Source organism: Globicephala melas, chromosome 10, assembly GCF_963455315.2.
Source record: "Globicephala melas chromosome 10, mGloMel1.2, whole genome shotgun sequence".
In the NCBI taxonomy this organism is placed as follows: Eukaryota; Metazoa; Chordata; class Mammalia; order Artiodactyla; family Delphinidae; genus Globicephala; species Globicephala melas.
The window spans coordinates 46,067,937-46,093,251 of NC_083323.1; the positions used below are offsets into that span (position 1 = coordinate 46,067,937).

Genomic DNA, 25,315 nt, shown 5'->3' on the forward strand with positions numbered 1-25,315 from the left:
ATTCCATTACCCTTAGAACTTAAAAATCATAGAATCTGGAGTTTCAAAGAACTGTGGAGGGGCTTCCCTGGTGGCACAGTGGTTGAGAATCTGCCTGCTAATGCAGGGGACACGGGTTCAAGCCCTGGTCTGGGAAGATCCCACATGCCGTGGAGCAACTAGGCCCGTGAGCCACAACTACTGAGCCTGCGCGTCTGGAGCCTGTGCTCTGCAACAAGAGAGGCCGCGATAGTGAGAGGCCCACGCACCACGATGAAGAGTGGCCCCCGCTTGCCACAACTAGAGAAAGCCCTCGCACAGAAACGAAGACCCAACACAGCCCTAAATAAATTAATTAATTAAGAAAAAAAATTCATAAAAAAAAAAAGAACTGTGGAGGCCAGTCAATCTATGCATAGTAAAGGAATTCCATCTCTGTATCTCGATGTTTTTCTTTTGTTATTCAAATGAGTTAGAGCTTCTTTTTCTTTTCTTTTTCTGTTGTCTTTATTAGAAATCTCCTAGAAAACTTAATATGTGGACAAATTTAATGAGCAAAACGAATTCAGAAAAATCAAGTAGGTGGGCAGGGGTCTTAAGCACACCATAACAATCAAGCCAAGATTATCAGGTTCGTGATCATTATGATTTTAATGCACAGGGAGGAACTGTTGGCCTGAAGGTCTCAGACTCACAACATTTCAGATCTGGAGAGGACTTCAATATTAAACTTCTTTCTTCTCATCATGTAGGATTAGATGTGTATACTGATAGACAGCTCTGAACAAATTATGCATATTTTTGACAGAACAAAAAAAATAAGACTGGAAAAGTTCTCAGAGAACTGTTCACCTTCATTCTGTACTAAATTATTCTCATAATTTTTCGATGCATCTTTTTCCATTCCCGTTTCAAGTGCTTCGAGATAAGCAGCTGCCACCATTTCCCACTGAAATGTAATTTCATAGCTCAGTAGTTTCAGAAGTACATCTTTCTGGACTCCAGGCAGAAGGATCACTGTTTCATTTTGTTCTCTTACTCCCATTTCCATTCTTTGTTGGGCACAAAATGAGGGGCCACACTTGAAGTCTCACTGTTCTTGGTGGCCAAGGTACCGCAAAAAGCAGCCATATCTGAGGATTAGAGCCATGGTCACAATGCTGGAAACTGTAGCCTTTCTGCCTAAATCCAGCTTCTGAACTGCAGCATATTGTCCCAACTACCAGGAAAAGAAATGCCTAGTTTCTGAGATATTCCAGCACTCAACTGTTCTTGTATTTTTAGCTTGTATTTTCTTTTCACCTCTTGGTCATTAGGAACAGCAAGGCAAAAACTGAACAATTTCAACAGATGTTTATATTCTCTTGCTGAAATGAATGTGTGGCCCTGGCCCATAATATTTATACATGTTTTTCTTTTTACTTAATTGTAATTAGCATGCTGTTTATTGCATTCCTTTTACCTTTCCTTAAGAATTTGCTTTTTCCTTCAATTGTTTGCATTGGTATCTTTTGAATTTCCTCCCTCTTATTTATTTTTTGGCATAAATAAAAATTGGTGCTACAGTGGGAGTGTGATAAAGCTTTTCATTATGTTCCCTTTTGTCCAACAGCAGTCATAAGGTATAAAAAAATTCTAAACAGTTTGCCAGAGTTACGTAACAAAAAAAGAAGCAAAGTTTTTAATAAGACTTTGTGTTCTTAGTTTTCCGCATTCCGTTTTTATTAAAGGTCCAGATCTCCTTCTGTTATTTTTGTTGATTATTTTCTCTAAATCCTTTAGATTTTTTGTTCCCATCCCTTAGTTTAAATTTTCTCTTAATTTCTTACATCGGTTTTGTCTTCTTCTTGAGATGTCTTTCTGATTCTCACCTCACTTCTTACCATTTGGTTTATGGATACTGTGGAGAAGAAGTACGTTCTCTTAGTTCAGTAAAGTGGTATTTTTCTCCTCCAGATCATTAGTCAGGGATAGCTAGTTAAAAACCTAATATTCCCATATTTATAAAACACATCCCTTCTCTAGATTGTTTAGTAAATAGTGTTAGAAACATGGATAACCTATTTGGGGAAAAAAAAAAACAAAACCTAGGTTATTCTTACCTTTACCATACCCCCAAATAAATTATAAATCGATTAAAAGATTAAGTTTTTAAAAAATATCTAAACTTCCAGGAGAAGAATTTCTATGGATTTTAAAGCAATGCAAGAAACCACAAAAGAAAAGATTGATACCTTTTCCTTTTTAGTTTAATATTTAATTTGTAGAATTTAATGTGTTTGACTAAATGTAAATATACTTTAAAAAAAATCCTTAGTATTTTAAAGTAACAATAAGATGTATATATGCAATAGGGTCTGAAAAATAGTATCTTACTTATCATAGCAATCAATAATAAGTACATTAATGCCACAATATAAACATTAAGAAAGAGGATGAACAGACAGTTCTCAAAGGTAATGACCAATAAATGAACAATAGTCATTTGAAAGTGTTTATCCTCATCTATAACCAAAGAAATAAAAATTAAAACAATAAATCATTCCCAGTACTGCCTATAAAATCGCAAATTTGAAACGTCAATTTAAATGTTAGTGATGTTTATGAGACTGAGTGGTTTTAATTTCTTTTTTGAAACTCTTAAGCTTTATTAATTAACTAATTTATTTACTTTTGGCTGCATTGGGTCTTCATTGTTGTGAGCAGGCTTTCTCTAGTTGCAGCAAGCAGAGGCTACTCTTCGTTGCTTTGCGCGGGCTTCTCATTGCGGTGGCTTCTCTTGTTGTGGAGCACGGGCTCTGGGCACGGGCTTCAGTAGTTGTGGGACGCAGGCTCAGTAGTTGTGGCTCGCAGGCTCTAGAGCACAGGCACAGTAGTTGTAGCGCATGGGCTTAGTTGGTCCATGGCATGTGGGATTGTCCCTGAGCAGGGCTCGAATCCATGTCCCCTGCATTGGCAGGCGGATTCTTAACCACTGCACCACCAGGGAAGTCCCTGAAACTCCTAAGTTTAAAATTTTCTACAATGAACATGTGTTACTTTTATAACAGAAAAATTAACACTTTAAAATATATGTGGGGCTTCCCCAGTGGCGCAGTGGTTGAGAGTCCGCCTGCCAATGCAGGGGACGCGGGTTCGTGCCCCGGTCCGGGAAGATCCCACATGCCGCAGAGCGGCTGGGCCCGTGAGCCATGGCTGCTGAGCCTGCGCGTCCGGAGCCTGTGCTCTGCAACGGGAGAGGCCACAACAGTGAGAGGCCCGCGTACCGCAAAAAAAAAAAATATATATATATATATATATATATATGTGGATGTGTATTTAATCTCTTCTCTCCAACCCAAGACATGACTAAGAAGTGTACACCTTTTTAAGTGGATTCTACTGATTCTGTTTCCTAATTCCACTATATTTCAGTTAACCTAGATATTGGTTGTTCCTTGAAAATAAGAATTAACAAAAGCAGAGATTTTTCCAAGCTAATGACATCATATGGTAATATTTCATGGCCAGGATAAAAGAGCCCTCATGATAAGGGCTGTTTTGTGGAAAGTGTTTTCTGTAAGGTCAACAGCCTGTACCAGTTCGACTCCATAATTAAACTTTAAGACATTGTCTGAGGCATTGAGGTGAAGTGTTCTGGAATTGTTTAGGGTTCAGGGAAGATGGCTTTGCCATAATAAAAAGAAATTTTAAGAGAAAGAGGTTATCAAGAAGGATGTGTTTTTCTTTAGTGACAAGCTATAGAATCTATCCATTGATTTCAAAACGTTAATCTCAGTGTAAAGAATTTTCGAGTTTTTGTGAAGATCTCTTAAAATGGGTCTCTTAGAGAAGTAGAAGGTGAGAGTTATATAGGACTTTATTCATTATGACCCAAATTTATTAGTAGCCAGGCATCTTATTTAAAAGCAGTTTACTTAAACTATCTGGTTAATCCTTGTACTAATCCTCTGAAGTAGGTACACTGAATTATTCATTTCACAAAAGAGGAGGAAGTTGAGATGTAACAAGTCTAAATAGCCAGACCAAAGGTCCACCACGACGACATGAGAGAGGCAGGGTTTGAGCCCAGACAAGTATGCCTGTAAAGATTGAATTTGTACCTTGAATACTGCACTGTCTCCACATTATAATTCAGTAATCCTAACTTTCCCCCCAACAACTGACCCCAACTCTACTCTCATAGGGCACTGCACAGTCTAACATAATCTGCCCACCTTACCCTTGCTTTTGGGTGGCAAAGCAGAAAGAGCTTGGGTTCTATGTTCTAACTTGGATTGAATCTTTATTCTGCTATCATGTTCCTATGAGTTATCTCTTCACCTGTGAAATGGGGGAAAATAATACCTCAGAGGGATGCTCTGAAGATTGAGATACCATATGTGGAAGTGCTTAGAACAGTGCTTGGCAAATAGTAGATGTTGAATAAATAATATTCGTTTCCTTCTTCCTTCCCTTGACAAACAAAAGTGGCTCTTCCTGACCAAGTCAGTTTGCATGAAAATGCTTCCAGCGCTCTCAGTTTATCACAGAATCCTTAGAAAATTTACTCATAAGATCAAAAAGACCTTAGACAGGGATCCCAGAGGCTTTTAATCCTCCAGGTTTCGGCAGAGTATGCTGCGAGAAGCCAAAACAGAGGCTGATATAACTTGATGCTCTGAATTCTCTCTTTTCTGGATTCAGGAGGCTTTTTATACTCTTGTTTCTATGACTCTTGCTTCTCTTTCAACTCTCCTACATAACCCTGCCCCCTGGTTCCAAAATACATTTTACACAACTGAACTCTAGCTCAAACTGATGATACGAGATTTCTCAAAGATGCCTTATCATTTCCTGCTCCCACACTTTTTTTTTTCCTGCCAGACTCTCTCTCTGAAATAACCATCTACTCAAAATTTATCTTTTATCTTCAAGACCCAACTCAATTCATCCTCATTCATACATCTGCTCCGACCACTCTGGACGGAAGAGACCTCACTTTCTGCTAAACCATTGTAGCACTGAGTATCCCTCAGTTCACAGGTTTGTACATACTTTTGTATTTTAGGGCTGAAAAAGGACGGAATGGAATAGTGGTTTAAAATGGCATCTGATTAGCAGTCCCCTAAGCTGCTTCTCCCAGCTCCTTACTCAACTATCTATGTAACCAGCAAAAGTCAAATTCTCACAAATACGCTAAAATCTAAGACCAATAGGCAAACTATTATCAGAATTAGGAAGGAATTTCTGCAATTTAAAGGCCAAAAGAACTGGATTGAGAAACTTTAAAAACCACTTTCCCATTAAAAATAGATTAAAGGGCTTCCCTGGTGGCGCAGTGGTTGAGAGTCCACCTGCCGATGCAGGGGACACGGGTTCGAGCCCTGGTCCGGGAAGATCCCACATGCCGCAGATCGGCTAGGCCCGTGAGCCATGGCCGCTGAGCCTGCGCGTCTGGAGCCTGTGCTCCGCAACGGGAGAGGCCACAACAGTGAGAGGCCCGCGTAACGCAAAAAAAAAAAAAAAAGATTAAAATTCTTGGCCTGAAAGGAGAACCACCCTTTGCTCCTCCTCAGCTGTTTCCCCCCTACTCAGAAAGAAAGGAGCCCTGTCGGTCACCACCAGCAGCCACCAAAAAGAAAACATGGTGGGGGGCAACCGTCCCTCTTATCAGGTAGGTGATATTTTATGGGGTGTCCAAAATGCTATCCCCTAATCCCTAGTACAGTGATTCAAAAGGGTTAAAAATAATAATAGAAACTAGAAAAGATTTTCAGGAACATGCCAAGAAAAAAAAAAGCAGGTATGTCAATATTAATTTTTTTTAAGTCAGATGTGAGGGGTGGAGGGAGGATGAATTGGATGAAAGTGGTCAAAATGTACAAGCTTTCAGTTATAAGATAAATACTACGGATGTAATGTACAACATGATGACTATGGTTAACACTGCTATGTGGTATACAGTATTTGAAAGTGTTAAGAGAGTAGTTCCTAAGAGTTCTTATCACAGGGAAAAAGTTTGTTTTTGGTATCTATATGAGGTGATGAATGTTAACTGAATTTAGTGCATAATCATTTTATAATATATGTAAGTCAAACACCTTAAACTTAACACAATGCCGTACGTCAATTGGGTCTCAATAAAACTGGGAAGCAAAAGTCAAATGTGAGGCCAAACATAAAATTGAGAAAGTATTTGATATTGATAAAATTTACAGTGAAGATATAATTATGAATCTCATCAAATAACGTAATGGCTGAATATATAAAGTAAAAGCTGTTAGAAATATAAGGAAAAATAACAAAAACAGTTACTGTGGAAGAGTCACATACATATCTCAGGCTATGAGAAATCCAGTAGGAAAAAAGTAAGGAAAAAAATAGATTGGAATAATATCTTTAATAATATATCATAATATAATATATAAGGTGCTATATATGTACATATGTGCTTATATATGATATATAGAGATATATGTCAATAGATACATAGATAGATAAACAAAGCAGCTGCCAGCAGAAGTATGTATGAAATATTTAGAAAATTTTTTAGAGTATTTGTCTCAAAGAAAGAATCAAGAAATTCCAGTAATTAGAAATCCATTCACTGATTTGCATGTACTCTTACTAGACATTAATAAGGACAATAAATGGGCAAACACTTAGTTACCATTGAGTTAAAGCAAGAATTAAAACTACAATTACAAACCATTTAGAAATTAACAAAAATGACAACATTATATATCAAACTATAGAATGACACCAAAGCTACGACCAGAAGCAGATTCATAGGAGGAAAGAACTGATATGTTTTTGTTTACTGGGGTTTTTGTTGTATGTTCTAACAATTTTGCATTCCTTAAAATTAAGCTGTAGCCACTTCAGTATTTCCTGAGGTAGTGTTCCATACATGTAAAATACCATTCCAAGGAAATAATATGCTGGGCCTGGTGTCTTCTTGTATTCTCTCTACTCACATTTGTTTTGACCTGTATTTGCCGGTTCTCTATTACCTTGGGACACCAACCAGTTGGCACCATATTTGATCGCCTGATGCTCACTTCAGGCCCCTTTAAATTTAACGTTTCTTTAAGTACAATTTCTGACTTTGACCCTCAGCATATGCTATTTTATAGTTAATTCTTGGTTCCACACAGCCAATATTACTAGTAAGAGGCACTCACACCTTCTTTCAGGACACAAGGAGCCTTTATATGTTGGAAGAACACCACCTTGCCTCCCAACAAGAGGAGGGAAATCACAGAGGAAGAATCAATTGTAATTTAGTACGAGGGTCTGTGGTCTTTATGGTCCCTGGTAAGTTTATCACAGAATTAAATAAATACATATATGCATATGCAATTACACACATAGACCTACATATACGTTACATACATACATAAATGGAGGATGAAAAACCTATCTTTTAGGGATAAATCAGAAGTTATAAAAAATATGTACATTTTAAACTTTTAAGTTCTATTTCAATGACAATCATTTGAACTAAAATAAAAAGATTATTTTTCTCCTGTGAGCTTCCTGTGTTCAATAAAATCATGGGTATGGTATATGGATATCAGAAGAATTAGGGTGGATATAGAATTTATATACTGGACTCTCAGATATACAGATAAATAAGGTAGGTTTGCGTTACATCTCATTCCTCAATTCAAATGCTGTGTTTACTTTTCCTAAATTTTTCACTTAATTTATTAGCCATGTTATTATTTCTGTAGCAACTATACCCCTTAATAAACTATAGTGCATTTTCTCAATTCAGAGTTATTTCCAACAACAAAACTGTCCGTTTCTTAAGAAACTATGAGTAGTTGCTATAGTCAATTATGGTACCATAAAAGAAGATATTGGGTCCTTATTTCTGTAATAGTTCTCACTGAATTATATGTATGTACAGAAAGACAAACTGATCTGCTCACAATAATTCATGCAGTATTTAAACCTAATAACATTTTTCTCCAATGTAGACGAGGGTCCAACGTATCTCTTACCCTGGACATGAGTAGCTTGGGGAATGTTGAACCCTTTGTGGCCACACCAACCCCACGGGAGAAGGTAGCAATGGAGTATCTGCAGTCAGCCAGCCGTATTCTCACAAGGTCACAGCTCAGGGACGTCGTGGCAAGTTCACATTTACTCCAAAGTGAATTCATGGTGAGCCTGCTATTTATGATTCACTCTTCAGTAGGTATTTTGATATACTAGGCACTAGAGGCACATTCTAAAATGACACTGTCTTCCACTCAGGCAGCTTACGGTAAAATGGTTACAGTTCAAAAGGTTAAGTGCAAGGATTTTAGATCCACCCTGCATCTCATCAACTATTGGTAAGTGTTCAAACTAGAATGTGAATTGCGGCAGAGTATTTAAGGGCTGGCCAGGCAAAGTGACAAGAAGGAGCTGAGCATTCCAGGATGAAGGAACAGCCTTGCTGTCACTGTTCAGGAAATTAAATTGTGCAGTTTGACAGGAGCATTGAAATTAAGGTGGGAAGTGACAGAAAATGAGTTTCAGATATAAAAGAAATCCAAGTCTTAATACATATTTAAGGGTTTGGACTTATCTTGTGTTTTAAAAAGATCACTATCTGCAGTAGAGTCAGCATTAGAAAGAGGTATTTTGGAGACTTGTAGACATAATCCTGTGGAGCTGTGATGGTGGTCAAAACTAAAATAGTAGCAGTGAAAATTTGGGAGGGGGGCTTCACTGGTGGTGCAGTGGTTGAGAGTCCGCCTGCCGATGCAGGGGACACGGGTTCGTGCCCCGGTCTGGGAAGATCCCACATGCCGCGGAGCGGCTGGGCCCGTGAGCCATGGCCGCTGAGCCTGCGCGTCCGGAGCCTGTGCTCCGCAACGGGAGAGGCCACAACAGTGAGAAGCCCACGTACTGAAAAAAAAAAAAAAAAAAATTTGGGAGGGTCTATAGGCACCTACAAGAAGTGGGCTTAATAGGCTAAGGCGGCCAAGGAAAAGTCAGGGATAACACCCCCATTTTTAGACTTGAGCAACAGCGTGCATGTATTGTCATTTAATGAAATAAGGAACACAAGAGGAAGACCCAATGTGAGCTAAAAATGATGGTGAGTTTCATTCAGCTAAAAATGATGCTGACCCATCAGTGTTGCTGGTGATAATGCATGAACACACATTTCAATCTAGAGAGCATGGAGACAGATTAGACCTTCTTAGGTCTCACTGTTGCCCAAGGGGAATATCCATTTTATAGAACCCCTTGCATCTTAAAGCAGTTGTACATTTAAGCCATAGCTGATGGGTATAATAAGTTGACGACTTCAGGGTCAGTTCAGGTGTTTGCAACCACCCTAATGACGAGAGACAACAATAGGTTAGATCTATCAGCTTCATCAACTATTATTAAAATACAAGCATGTTGTTTTAAAAATTAGACTTCATAGCATATCATCTTTTATGTATGAAAAAAAGGAGAACTGGGAAGAATAAAAGAACCAGTCAGTGATCACAGAAGTGGCCAAGGGTACACCTAGTATTCTTTTCTACAACCACAGATAGCTCTTTGTTCTATGAGATAAGCCCTTAACACAGTCTACTTCCCTGAGAGGTGAGGCCAGCAAGGAATGCCGAGGAGAGAGATAATGCTGGATGATGACAAATTGTCAGTGTGTGTCAGAAAACAGGAAAGATCGGGGAGGAATAAAGATATTCACGGCTTTGCTAAAACAGACTAACTTGTTGGAAATTCCCAAGCATGAACATGTGGTTTCTACTGAACATTCAACAATTTTGCTTATTTTGGTAACTTGGAACTGAGAACTTACAACATTTAGTTGGAGCAGAGAGTAGGAATAAATATCGTAAATACCTAAAATAATGCAAGCTTAGGAAACAATATTTTAAAAGTAAGCTACTCCTCTCACTGGACCGAGTCTTAAATTCACAGTAGTCAGGCTTTTCTTGAATTTTCAGATTGACTGAAAACAAGGACAATTTAAATAAATTTGTAGATAATTTCTTTCATTTCAATGAATATTAAGCTGTCAAGTTCTATTTTCTGTAGGAGAAAGTGTAGATAACAAAAATATTATTTTATGTGATCTAGGGACAAAAGGTATTTTAATGCACATTGACCTTATCTAAGCAATCCTTTGCAGAATTTTAAGTTAGAAAACATACTATTTTGTATAATCAACTCCTTAAATATTTGTTCAGACCCTTTTGAAAACGTTGGCTTTTTGTTTCCTTTGTCCCAGTCAGCATCAGACGCCCACCTTTTCTGTCTGACACACAGAGCAACTTCTGCTTTAATTGTTCCCTCCTCCATCATTTGACATATATTCTGACTTAATAAAAATATTTGTGTTCTTGTTAAGTGCGAGAGGACAGTGCCTAAATGCCCTTCACTACAAATGTTGCATTTACAACCACAAATGGAACAGTACAATTATAAACCATTTCTTCATCCAAAAAAATGCATCATATCATCGTCACTTAAATCAGCAAAAATGCCCTTTATATTTACCATTTGGGGAGGAAGGTTTTCATAATCCTAAAAGAGTCACAATTATTGTTAAAAGAGAATCTATCATAATAAAATTTTTGGTACTGAATCTACACAAAGATAGGAAGAAATCTGAATACATTGTTTAAGAAAAAGCAATTTTTCAGCTGCCTGTTTATATATTTCCAGCAATTATGTCAGAACAGGATTCTTAAAACCTAACCAAAGTTTTCTATGTCTCTTTAAGAACTACATATCAAATAATACTTTCTAACACACAAAGCCGTTTCTTGGAGTCAGCTTGTCAGGGTGCAGCTGATGTGTTTATGAAGGGAAGGGTGTTGGTCAACCAGAGGTGGTAGTCTGTTGTTTCATAAATGACTTTGAAGTCCAGTAGAGCTCTGGATCAGATGGCCCCCCGTGAAGATTTTCTTTGTGACAGCATTAAATACAGTATTTGATATCATTTATTTTTGCAGGAAATACCAATGAACTTTGTGGATCCCAAAGAAATTGACATTCCATGTCATGGAACTAAAAATCGCTATAAGACCATTTTGCCAAGTAAGTTTCTTGAATTAAATAGTTTGTGTTGTAAAGCGCAAGCCTTCCCCATCCACCCCTACCTCACCATTTCCCATCCTCACAACTTCCATATACACACCAAATTTGGAATTGCAAACACATCTCAAGACTAATAATCGTTAAAGTGGAATTCCCTGGTGGTCCAGTGGTTAGGACTCTGCGCTTTCACTGCCAGGGCCCGGGTTCAATCCCTGGTCAGAGAACTAAGATCCCGCAAGTGGTGCAGCCAAAAAAAAAAAAAAAAAAGACTAATAATCATTAAAGTGGTCTAAGGTTAATAACTTTATCTTGTATTACTCTTAAAATAATGGTCTGCTCATAATTTCAGTAGACACATGGTTCTAAAACTTTACTGTGGCACACATTATGGTCAAGTGACTTTCACTAAGGGTGTCAAACAATTCAGTGGGGAAAGGCTAGTCTTTTCAGTAAGTAATGCTGAAGCAACTCAGTAGCCACATGCAAAAAAAACTGAAGTTGGACCCTGCCCCACACAGCATACTAAAACTAATTCAAAATGGATCGGAGGCCTAACTGTAAGAGCTAAAGCTATAAAACTTTTCACATAAAACAGATGTAAATCTCATGACCTTGAATTAGTCAATGATTTCTTAGATATGACACCAAAAGTATAAGCAACGAAAGAAAAAAATAGGTAAATTGAACTTGAACAAAATTTCAAAGTTTTGTGCTTCGAAGGACACCATCAAGAAACTAAAAAGATGATAATGACACAAAATGGGAGAAAATATTTATAAATTATACATCTAATAAAAGACTTGTATCTATAATATATAAAGAACACTTATAACGCAATTATAAAAAGACAAAGAGCCCAGTTTTAAAATGAGCAAGGGACTTGAATAGACATTTCTCCATAAAAGATATACAAATGGCCAATGAGCATATGAAAAGATACTCAACACAATTAGGCATCAGGGAAGTCAAAACCGAAGTGAGATAACACTTCATAACCACATGATTATAATTTAAAAGACAATAGAAAGTGTTGGCAAGGATGTAGAGAAATTGGAACCTTCATACTTTGATGGTAGGGATGTAATACGGTACAACTACTGAGGAAACAGTCTGGTAGTTCCTCAAAAGGTAAAACCTAGACTGACTATATGACTCAGACTTTCTACTCCTAGGTATATGCACAAGAGAAATAAAAACATGTATCCACACAAAAGCTGTACACAAATATTTGTAACAGTATTATCTGTAATAGCCCAAAGAGTAGAAATAATGACAATATCCATCAACTGATGAATGGATAAATAAAATGTAGTATATTCACACAACATAATGTTATTCAGCAATAAAAAGTTATGAGGTACTGGACTTCCCTGGTGGCACAGTGGTTAAGAATCCACCTGCCACGGGAATAAAGACGCAGATGTAGAGAATGGACTTGAGGACACGGGGAGGGGGAAGGGTAAGCTGGGACGAAGTGAGAGAGTGGCATGGACATATATACACTACCAAATGTAAAATAGATAGCTAGCAGGAAGCAGCTGCATTGCACAGGGAGATCAGCTCGGTGCTTTGTGTCCACCTAAGAGGGGTAGGATAGGAGGGGTGGGAGGGAGACGCAAGAAGGAGGGGATATGGGGATATATGTATATGTATAGCTGATTCACTTTATTATACAGCAGAAACTAACGCACCATTGTAAAGCAATTATATTCCAATAAAGATGCTAAAAAAAAAAACAGAATCCTCCTGCCAATGCAGCGGGCACGGGTTAGAGCCCTGGTCCAGGGAAGATCCCACATACCGCGGAGCAACTAAGCCCGTGTGCCACAGCTACTGAGTTTGTGCTCTAGAGCCACAAATACTGAGCCCTCGTGCCACAACTACTGAAGCCCGAGTGCCTAGAGACCATGCCCCACAACAAGAGAAGCCACCGCAAAGAGAAGCCCGTGCACCACAACGAAGAGTAGACCCGGTTGCCGTAACAAGAGAAAGCCCGCGTGCAGCAATGAAGACCCAATGCGGCCAAAAAAATAAATAAAATTAATTAATTAATTATTTTTTAAAGTAATGAGGTATTTTTTTTTATGAGGTACCTCTTTTTTTAAAGAAGCCATCACAAATGAACTCATACTGCATAATGCCATTTATATGAAGTGTCCGGTTAGGCAAATCTGTAGACATAGAAACTACAGTTGTTGCCTAGTGGTGAGAGGCATGAGAAATGACTACTAAAGGGTATGAGTTTTTTTGGGAGATAATTAAAATGCCATCCCTGCTAGAAACATTCTATATACTATCTTGTACCCTTACAGAAGAGTCTAGTAGCTATAGGGCTGCCTCCAGAGCCAATCTGCTGGGGTTCATATCCAGCTGCACCACTTCCTGTATGGCCGTGGGTAAATGTCTTAACTTCATCTGTGAAATGGGAGTAGTAGTAGCCACCTCACAGGGTTGTTGTAGAGCCCAGTGCTTTGCACATGATAAAGTGCTCAATGTTAGCTATTCTCATCCTAACTCAGAAAGATATTATTGTTCCTTTCTTACAGAGGAGGAAAGTGAGGCTTATAGATAGTAAAGAAGCAACATTCAAATCCAAACACATCTGCCCCCATGCTTTCCACCACTGATAGTTGCACAACTCTGTGGATTAAACAAATAAAAATAAATTATGTGATGGCACATTTTAAACGAGTGAGTTGTATAGTATATGAATTATATCTCAAAAAAGCTGTTACCAAAAGACTTCATTGTGCATAACAATCACCTAGAGTGCTTGTTAAAAATCCAGTCCTGTGCCCCACCCTGGGGATTCTGTCTAAGTGGGTTCTGTTGGGCCCAGGAATCTGTACTTCTAGCAAACACCCAGCTGATTCTGATACAGGTGATAGCAGGACCACACTTTGAGAAACACTTTTAGACTATGTTAAAACTAAATTTAACTCCATGAAATTTATCGATGTCAAGCAGTGAGCTAGATGCCCGGAACCAGTAAGGAATAAGGAGCAGCATATAAGATCAAGGAGGTCACAGACCAGAGGAGAGACATGTAAATAAGTAATTATGTTCAATGTAAGAGCCTGAATAGAGATCTTGCCTAACCGGTGTAGGAGGACTGAATAATTCTGCCTAGAAAGGCAAAAATACTTTGGAGAAGAAGCAATATTGTCAATCACTAAACAAAGATATAGTTGGGATTTGGGCAAAAATCCATAAACATCTCAAGGCAATAGCTCTGGAAAGATGGAGCCACGAAGATTTGTTTTAGAGTATTGACATTGAAAGAGTAGAGTATTCATAATTCAGTTCATTAATTCACTCATAAAACACCAAATTCTTCATATTTATAGTAATAGAGCAAGAATTACTGTTAATAGTGTCCTTGGGCTTCCCCTTCTGTTGGAGTTGTTTCGGAAACACATTGTAACAGTTACTCCACTGTAACATATTTTTAATTGGTCTGTATAGTTAAACCTATTTACCTAAGATATAGTCACTGTTGAAAGATATTTTATAACTATAATTGGCTGAAGGGGATGAAAGTGCTGTGTGTTACAACTGGTCTCTCTCTCTCTCTCTCTCTCTCCCCCCCCCCGCCCCCGCCCACCACCCCCGACTCTCTCTCAGGACTTTTCATCTGAAATTTACCAACCATAAGTAATTAGGGCATATACATGTATTGCAAGTATTATACTTAACCACCTAATCTCAGAAGGATTTGGAAATTATTAGGACTATTTTAAAGTTCAGCCTTCTCTGTTTCCTGCCAGATGCTATCAGACAACTGCTTCACAGTCCTGTGTCAGCTTTTCCATTCCCAGAACTGGGTGGGTCGCTTGAACCAGGGCACCTGTGCTGACAACTGATGTTGCAAATAACAGATTTTCTGTTGAAAATGTCTATAGCCTGAATACCCCACCCACCCCCTGTTGCACAGAATATAATCTAGTAAATATAGCTTGGACAAGCCACATCACTGGCTGGAAAATCATCAGAAAAGACTGGAATGAATATGAAAAGCTGCTCTTTATGGTTTATTTTAGACTGTAATATGGCGTAAATTTGAAACATTACATAAAATAATAATCTTAAAATGATTAATATTTTAAATATTACAGTTGTTTTTATTGTTTTAGCCTACAATAAACTCTCAAGTTTAAAAGCTTCCAGCTTTGTACATATTAGTGAGTTTGTATAATTTGGAGGATGTTTTGCAGCAGAAATATGGATGGCCAAGAACCAATTAAATTGTAGCTTTTTTTCTAAGGACAGTGTCAGCCTGGCTCAGAACATTCTTAAGTGGTAGATTAAAGTGCTTAGGTCAAGTTTATATCAAATTACTTTACAATATAAACAAATATTTGTGATAAAAATTTATCTATGTCCTAAACACAAGAGCAATGGGAAAAAACTGATCATATATCAATGTGAAATTATTTGTATAACAAAGAAGTATAACAAGAAATTTTATGTATATTTTTTTCCATGCAGCCAATTTATTTATACAACTATAAAACAATATAAATCAAAATTTAAAACCCTATTTACTCGGACCATCATTTTATATTTAAAAATTTAAAGTCTAGTAATGTTTCCTACTTACATTATGTTTTCCATTTCACTGTATAAAGTGCCTAGAACAGAGTAAATATACAAATAAGTGAACCACTCATTAAAGCAACGAGTTGTGTGACTCAGCAAAATACTGGAGTTTAGACTTGATTTCCTATCCTGGCAAAAACATTTACAATTTATGGAAAGATACTTAATCTTTCTGTGCCATCCTTTCTTTGTCCCTAAAAATAGTAATAGTGATACTACCCTGTAAGGCTATTGAAAGAATCAAATAAAGGTATGAAAAATGGCTAGGAAAGTTCCAACTAATAGTAAACCCTCAGCTAATGTTAGTTTCTCCTTTCCTTCTCTACCTAACTGAATCCATCATTAACCCCAGAAACAATTCCAGAAAATAAGAACACTAACCTTGGAGAGAAATGTTTACAGTTTCAAAAACAGTATTGAAGAGCCCTGTTTTCTCTTATAATGTTCACATGCATGTTAAAAAGTGAATTTCACATAATCTATCACTGCATTGCCAAATTCAGCACTGTCCACTAAAACTCTCTACAATGATGGAAATATTCTGTATCTCCAGTGTGATAGCCGTTAGCTGCATGTGGCAATGAGCACTTGAAGTATAGCTAGTGCACTCATGGAACTGACTTCTAAATTTTATTATATTTTAATTAACTTAAATTTGCCTACATGTGGCTAGTGGCTACCGTAATGGACAACACAGGCCTAGAGTCTTCTCTCTCTTCCAACAAATTTGAAGATGATTCCCAATCATCTTGAAGGTGTGGCCAGTCCCTGCTTTCCTTCCATTTCCCACTTATCTTAAATTCATCTCTGAAAACTATCCTATTCCTCTCATTCCTGCCTTTGCCCATCACTGGGAGTGATACACTTTTCCCTCATCTAATAGCTTCTTCTCTGACTTCAAACCTTAAACACATTTCCTCCTGGAGAGGAAATCTTCAACTCAGAATCCAGGTACCATTTTGTCTGTTAAAAAGAAGACTTAAGATTGCCAGAGGGTATTTTAAAGAGATCAAAGTGGGGAAATTTCATGTGTTCTATACACCAAAACTTTATGTGTTCAATAATTTGTTGAGAGGAAAAAAGAAACAAGAAGGAGGGAAGAAGGTAGAGGAGAGGAAGGGAAGGGAGGGAGGGAGGAAGGGAGGAAAGGGATCTAAGGAGAAAGGGAGGGGAAAAAGGAATGAAAGAGGAAGAAAGCAAAGGAAGGAAAGAAGGAAATACTGAATAAAAAGGGAAGAGCAGAAGACAGGGAGGAAAAGTCATCAGTGCTCAATGTAATATTTGTAGTTATTATTGATACTGCCCAGATGAATCATAAATGGTATGCTAAGCATTTAACATATAATTCAGAAATACCAATTCTGAAAAAAATTATCATAGTGAATTTGACTAATATGTAGACTTAAAATGTATCACATGAATAAACTTATAACAATAAAGATGAAAATAATAACTGATGATGACAAAATTTTGTTTTTTTAATCCTTGACATTTTTATTAGACTAAAAACACTAAAAAGGCTTTGGTTGGAGCCAAATTTATTTTCCCCTACTCCATCATATGTTGTATTCTTGTTTTTGTTTTTGTTTTAATATTTGGAAATCTCTGAATACTTGGAAATACTATAAATTACCAATTTACAACATAAACTTAATTAAGCGTGACAGGACACCTGTTTCTAAGCAATTTTCGGGTTGAGTTCCCAGTAGATCATATATATCGTAGGCATTATAAAAACTGAAGGAAGTGGGCCTCTTTTCAAGTCTGAGTGGTTTAGGGCGTTTGTGGAAACTTTTAATAATCAGTGGATACTGAAAAGTAATGGAAGTTTTCCTGTCCCCTTTGCTATGAAAAGAAAAAAATTGAAAAAAAGCATTGTTTTAACTCTTCCTAATCGAAATTAATTCTAATGTTAAACACTCTCTCAGCCACATACCAAATAGAAATCACAAAGGATACAAACGTTAATTAAAGACAGCCCTTGCTCTCAAGGGGCTCATCACAAACCATTGAGGGCAAGCAAACATTTAAGCACTTAAAATACAAGATGTTAAATTCTAAAATAAAACTCAGGCAGCCTGAGCAAAGAAGGGAATGCCTAATTCCACCAGGAGGACAAGGGAGGGCTTCCGAAAGGAGGTATTGCTTGAACTGAGCTCTCTGAAAAATGAGGAAGACTTTAACCATGCAGAGACGGCAGGGAAACAATACATGCAAAAACATAGACTCTGCAAGGATGTGGAGTATTTGAGAGATTTCCCTGGGCCCATATGACTAGAGCATGTACACGTAGAAAAGTGATTACTGATGAGGCTGTGGGAAAGATAAAGACTTGTTGGACCCACTAAGGAGATTTCATCCCCTAGATCTGCACTGTCCAGTAGAGCAACCACCAGCCACATATGGCTAAGTAAATTTAAATGAATTAAAATTAAATAAAATGAAAACTTTAGTTCCTCAGTGTGTACTAGCCACATTTCAAGTACTCAATAGCCAACATGGCTAGTGGTCACAATTTTGGGCAACACAGATAAGGAACATTTCCATTATCACAGAAAGTTCTGTTGGGCAATGCTGCTCTGGACTGTCGAATTGTCAATAAGTATTCATAATAAAATGAATGCAGTGGGCAAATAAGTTTATAAATAATACCTTCTTGGAAATTCACAGAGTATATTAGCATAATATAGACCCTGAGAAATTCTGCAGTGAAAAGATTGTTGTTCAAGTTTGTTGAATTCAGTGTTTTCCATATTTATTTGATTACTGAACCCCCTTTTTAAGGATGATCTAATTTACAAGTTATATGACCTAATTCTATATGTTATAAAAGAAATGATTTACAGATAACAGTTGGGAAATACTGCTGTGGACAATTAGGAACCATGGATGGCATTTAGGCAAGGGAATGATGCGATCAGATTTTATTTTACAAAGACCGCCTTGCCAGCTATGAGAAGGATGGGTGGGTAAAGAACAAGATTGAAGGCAGTTAGACCAGATGGGATGCTCAGGTCCTAGCCTAAGAAGAAAGCCTTGGGAAGAGGGAGGCAAGATAAATCCTAGCGAGTTTCAGAAAACCAAATGGACAGAACATGAATATGGAGACTAGTCCAACTAGTTTTCAAACATGGACTCAGGAGCTGTGGTAGCACACACAACATAGAATAACACAGGGCTGTCAGGAGCACGTGATCATATGAAGTTTCACAAAGCTGTAGTATATCCAGAAGGAAATGAAAAAATGTAAAATGTGGTCTATAAGTGAGGAGAGTAGTCTGGTGTAAGATATATATTTGGGAGTCTGCAGGATATGGGTACGAAATCATGGGGATGAATCAATCACCCAACAAGGCAGTGTCAAGTGAGCATAGAAGAGGGTCAAGTTGAATCCTAGAATCAGCAACATTAAAGGAGGCAGACGAGGGACTTCCCTGGCAGTCCAGTGGTTAGGACTCCACGCTTCCACTGTAGGGGGCACGAGTTCAATCCCTGGTTGGGGAACTAAGATCCCATACGCCGTGCAGCACAGCCAATAAATAAATAAATAAATAAACTAAAGGAGGCAGAAGAAATAAGCAAAAGATTGAAAAAAGACCATCGAATAGGTAGCAGGAAACCCAGAATGCTGTGACGCAGCATCCAAGGGAAGAGAAAACTCCATAGAAAACTCCATAAAAAGATATATGATCTACAATTTTTTAATTCTACACAGAGGACGTGAAAAAATAAATACCACCATTGGGTTTAGTAGCAAAAGTGTCACCAGCGGCAAGAGCAAGAGCCGTGTCTGCATAAGACTAGGGTTAGGATAGATTGGAGTGTACGCAAGAAGGATTGAAGTGTAGGTGAGGAGGTGGGCAAAATACACACTCAGACTTCACCTGTCGGGAGAAGAAGAACAACAGAGCAATTGCTAGAGAGGAATGCATAGAACTGACTTCTTAAAAAATGGAAGGAGCCATTTAAATCAATGCGATAGACATTTACTGAATGTCTATTACATATATAAGCACTGTGCTAGACACCAGGTCTTACACAGATCATGAAAAATCCCCATCCTGGCCTTCAAGAGGCTCAGAGTGTAACTGGGTGAAAGAAATCACAAAGGGATTATTTACGTAAATGTTGGTAAAAATCACCACCGTGGTTCACAAAGAGCCTTTCAACTCTTCTTGATGGAAAGTGATTTTAGAATTTAATACTGTAATAATCTATCCGATATCAGATATTTGTGATGTCAGTGAACAAACACATGGTAAAGACAGCTTCTTCCAGGTAGTGAGAGGAGATTTGGACTGGACCAAGTGTTTGCTGTTGCGGAGGACAGAAGAGAGACTTGAGTAGGGAGATATGGTGCAAATTCCAAATGCAAAGAATAAGAAAAGGAGCGTAAATGAGAAATGGGGTCAAGAATCTGAAACCCACCAAAAATGGCGTAAAGTAGAAACTCATCATCTTGGGCTTATGGACGAGATCTGTGTCAGGACAAGGGGTAAAGATGGTCTCAAATGTCCCTCAATAAACACAGATCAAGAGACAGACACACATATTTTGGAGATTAATCTTTTGTCAGTTGCTTCATTTGCAAATATACAGCAGAAACTAACACACCACTGTAAAGCAATTATACTCCAATAAAGATGTTAAAAAAAAAAAGACAGACACACAGCCACACCAACAAAAAACATTGACACATGCCAGATGGTCAGTATATAAGTGTGCTATGTACTGGTTATTGATGTTCTAAGAAACTTAAAAGAGTAAATCTGGTTAACACAGTCTTTCTTGTTTTCTTCATTAGATCCCCTCAGCAGAGTATGTTTAAGACCAAAAAATGTAACTAATTCTTTGAGCACCTACATTAATGCTAATTATATTAGGGTAAGTAAATAAATTTCTTTCTGATGAGCATGTCAATTTACTATTTAGAATTGTTAGTTGTTTTTTTATTTTCCCTCAGAGTTGGTTACTAGCAAGTTTGTTGCTTTTTTTTGCTTGCTTGGTCATAATCAACCTTGGTAGTGGGTCATTTATAGTAAGTCTTCCTTTCCTGTGTGTCTGTGGCTATAGTGCTCCCTCTGAGGTGCTCTGGGGAGGATTGAGATTTAGAAACCTCAGTACCATATGCTGTGCCTGACTTGCTGGGAGAACAACCCCAAGAATTGTGGTGCTAGAATCAATAAAGCTGCAAAAGTCTGTGTTGCTTTTGGATTATCAGAGCTATTTTGTTTTGAAGATCTTTCACCTAAACTTTCAGTGCAAGGCATGAACTTCAAAGCCAACATTTCTGTCTCCTTTCTCACACTAGGGCTACAGTGGCAAAGAGAAAGCGTTCATCGCCACGCAGGGCCCCATGATCAACACCGTGAATGATTTCTGGCAGATGGTTTGGCAGGAAGACAGTCCTGTGATTGTTATGATCACAAAACTCAAGGAAAAAAATGAGGTATGACCTTTACCCAAGTACGGAACATTATATTTTTTCTGTTGCTATAGAAGAGAGATTGTTTAAGGAAAATTGCCGTATACTTAATAACAGATTTAAGATGGAAACATTAAGACATTTAAAGGCTAGGCCACTTAATGCTTCCAAAAAACGGTAATTGGTGTTCTATGAATGACGACTTCCTTTCAGTTAAATCAATGTACTTGGCATACACGGATCACATTTGTACCCATGTATCTCTGTAAGGAAATGAGGGGCCATGAATTATCATTCTGATTTAGAGGCAGGGAAATAAAAAATTGTTCATTTACATCCCAAACAATTTTTGAGCACCTACTAACTGAGATACTATTTTAGTTGCTGGCAATATATTAGTAAACAAACACAAAGATTCCTGCCCTTGGTAGATTTTAACTTTCTAGTTGGGGAGATACAAACAAAAAACATAATTTCATAAAAATATAGCATATTAGGGCTTCCCTGGTGGCGCAGTGGTTGGGAGTCTGCCTGCCGATGCAGGGGACACGGGTTTGTGCCCTGGTCCGGGAAGATCCCACATGCCACGGAACGGCTGGGCCCGTGAGCCATGGCCGCTGAGCCTGCGCGTCCGGAGCCTGTGCTCCGCAACGGGAGAGGTCACAACAGTGAGAGGCCCACGTACCACAAAAATAAAATAAAATAAAATAAAAATAAAGTTGTGTAATTCCTAAAGGGTGCTTTCCTAGGCACTGCTTACATTTCATGGCATCTTTCTTTTTTCCTTTAACATCTCATGGCATCTTATTGAGATAAGTTCCAGTCTGATTTTAGTCAGCATTTGTGATTATTTGCTTGTCAAAATTACTATACCAGGGCCTCACCAGGACAATCAGAATTTAAGAAAACTGAACTTTCCTTTATACTCCTTTGGTGAGTCATAACCTTTGATTATACTATAACTCTGCTGCTAATCAAGAAAATTCAGGCTCACAAACAGCAATTTAAAGTTTTTTAAAGTTTGTTGTTTTCTTCCATTTTTGCTGCAATAGATAAAGGATCTTTTTCTGAAATTTATCCTGGAAAAAAAGTACATTTTTTGGCCAGTAGATGAAGTTTTATACTACATTAACTATATGCTCACTAAATAAATGCATTTCTATGAATCTTATATGAAAGCCTGAGGTGGCATAATAAAAATAACCTAATATTCTCAGGTGTTTCACCCACTATCAATCTGTCAACATAATAAGCTACTGACAATTCCTGCACAGTTGTTTAATATCTGCGACAATTTACCTTCAAGGTAGGAAAATATTCTTCAAGTTTTAAAGGTGTACTGTCTGTGTATATACACCCATACATACATACATAGAACTTATGTAATATGGCAGACTAGATAATCTGAAAAACCAGTCATACTGGGTGAAATATGATACAGCATGCATAGCAGAGCTTGGGAGGAAAAAGGTAAATCAGTCAAAAACTGAATAAAAGGCATAAAACCAGAGAATTACAGGTTACTTGTGTTTTAATGACAATATAAGAACTGGAGACAAAGCCTTGGGCTTGTAGGAACCAGGACTTGGAACTGAGACCTTCCATGAAGTGAACACCTTCAAGGGCTAGGCCTTCAGTGAAAGGGTGAACCACAAAAATAAACCTACCTACCAAAATAGGATTATAAGAGGAAATGAATCCAGCGAAGTCTGGCCTTCTCGTGGGATCAATAAAGAGGTACTCTCGAGTATTCAGAATTCAAAACCCCGGAAACACCAAGTGTTAAATGATTAATATACATTAGTGATTCTTTTATTTATATAAATCATTTATAAACTAATTTATATTCATTTAAGTAATAATATAAAAAGTAATACTGCATTGGTAATGCTCTTGTGGCACTTTACAAAAACAAAGGCAAAAACTTTCTGGATGCATGTACTCTCGGCATACACTACACAGAATTTCAAAAGAAAAAGCCCAGCCAAACGTAAGCTCAGAAGTCAAAATTCTGAGACACACATGTAAATAAGCAACATAAGTAAAAAGCAGAAGAGGCCACAAATAGTGGAAATAGACCCACAAGAAATTGAAATAATAGAGGCTGTTTTATAATTAAGCACACAAAATATAAAATTTAAAAACTTGACAAAAGAACAAGTTACTATCAAAAAAGACTAGGAAGGGCTTCCCTGGTGGTGCAGTGGTTGAGAGTCCGCCTGCCGATGCAGGGGACACGGGTTTGTGCCCTGGTCCGGGAAGATCCCACATGCCGCGAAGCTGCTGGGCCCATGGGCCATGGTCGCTGAGCCTGCGCATCCGGAGCCTATGCTCCGCAATGGGAGAGGCCACAGCAGTGAGAGGCCCGTGTACCGAGAAAAAAAAAAAACAACAACAACAAAAGACTAGGAAGATTTAAAAACAAACCAAAGAGTCCTAGAAATAAATATTATACAGACATTAAAATGAAAAAAAGAAACATCATGAGATAGTTTTATTAGCAAGCTGGACACAGCTGAATAAATAATTACTGGATTAAAAAATAGAACTAAGGAAATTACCTAGAAGATCAAAATGACCAAAAATATGAAAGAGAGTTTCAGACATATAGAGGACAGTATTTAGATGTCCAATATATGTCTAATGGATATTTTAGAAGATGAAAAAGGAGAATATTAAAAAAAGAAGTAATATTTGAGGAAATAATGGCTAAAGATTTTCCAAAACTGGTGAAAGACTTGAGCTCTCAGATTTGAAAAGCACAGTAAATTCTAGGCTGGATAAGTAAAAATAAATCCACAACTAGACACATCTGTGGAACTGAAAAACACTACAGAGACTATTTTAACAACCAGAGTGACTAACAATTGACTTCTCAATAGCCAAAAATCAGTAGAATAATACCCACAGAGGAACGAGAGAAAATCACAGACAACCCAGAACTCACACAGGATTTAGCAACATTTCCTAGATCTGAATAGACTGTACTACTCCTGCCCACTTTGGTTTGAATTACAATTTTCTGAATAGATTGTCACGATGTGTTTTCTCAAAGCACATTCATACCCTTATTAATTCTATTTCTTCTATTAAAAATAAAATCTTATAAAATCAACATAGAAAAAGCACTGTGATGTATGCAGTTACATAAATATAAGTATGTAAATGTTTTGAAACAAGTTATATTTTCCACAGAAAACATTACTTTCTTTTTACATATTTATTAAGGATTAATATTTGGCAAAGCATATGTGAAACAATATCTAACAAGGATTAGCAAATAGGTTGTAGTAACTGTGTAAGATAAATTATAATTTTGGTGTCTTGAGCATTTCAATCCTCAAATTTTGTGATATATTTGTTGCCTTAGACAAAAAGTCAGAAATACACCAATAGTGCTTTAACTTGTTCTTGAATCAGGGTTTCATCAGGACAGAAGAAGCCAAGATTGATGGTTAGTGAGAAAGAATTCCCTAGAAGTTGAGTAGGATGTGACATATTTTAAAGAAGTCCAACAAAGATAGATTGAACACTTGGCAAATATGCCAAAGCCCCAACAGACAGTTATATTCTTCCCTTCTGTCCCCAAGACCAAAGTTGTGATTCTAAAAGAACTGCTGTATGAGATAAATATGTATTTCAAAGTGACACTGAGTTGATTTACTGATGATGCTCAGACATCTCCATTCTGAATGTGCGGAGGAATAGAGCCCATCTTGTTCTTTCTTTTTCAAGTGCATCATACTTGGAGTTAACCTGTTGGTACCATTCTCAGAATTCACGTTCTCCATAGGAGAGCCAAGTAGATCTTTTGAAAAGCCAGAATTTTAAAAAAATAATGGCCACGTGCAGTGGTTGGGAGTCCACCTGCCGATGCAGGGGACGCGGGTTCGTGCCCCGGTCCGGGAGGATCCCACGTGCCGCGGAGCGGCTGGGCCCGTGAGCCATGGCCGCTGAGCCTGCGCGTCCGGAGCCTGTGCTCCGCAACGGGAGAGGCCACAACAGTGAGAGGCCCGCGTACCGCAAAAAGTAATAATAATAATAATGGCCACATAAAGGGTGATTGAGGTTTTTATTTTTCTCTTTGGCTGCATAATTCAGAAATTGAAGAGGTATTATTTTTTTCTTACCATTTTTAGCCTCTTGCCTTTTTAAATGTCTGGGATATATCTTCTGGAAATATCAAAGTAAATAGATTATGTTACATGTTTTCTATGTGTAATTTGCTACATGTACTTTCCCGTGGCCAGTCATAATTCCAAATATTGCAGT

General features: G+C 37.7%; 1 protein-coding gene across 1 annotated transcript in view; it reads left to right on the plus strand.

Moving 5' to 3' along the window:
* PTPRR (protein tyrosine phosphatase receptor type R) overlaps positions 1–25,315 on the plus strand; it is a 254,556-nt gene that overhangs the window by 199,559 nt on the left and 29,682 nt on the right. Inside the window, exons 7-10 of the mRNA XM_030866278.2 lie at positions 7,947–8,133; positions 10,935–11,019; positions 20,423–20,502; positions 20,930–21,067. Coding sequence (XP_030722138.1) covers positions 7,947–8,133; positions 10,935–11,019; positions 20,423–20,502; positions 20,930–21,067 — 490 coding nt within the window. The remainder of the gene's footprint in view (positions 1–7,946; positions 8,134–10,934; positions 11,020–20,422; positions 20,503–20,929; positions 21,068–25,315) is intronic.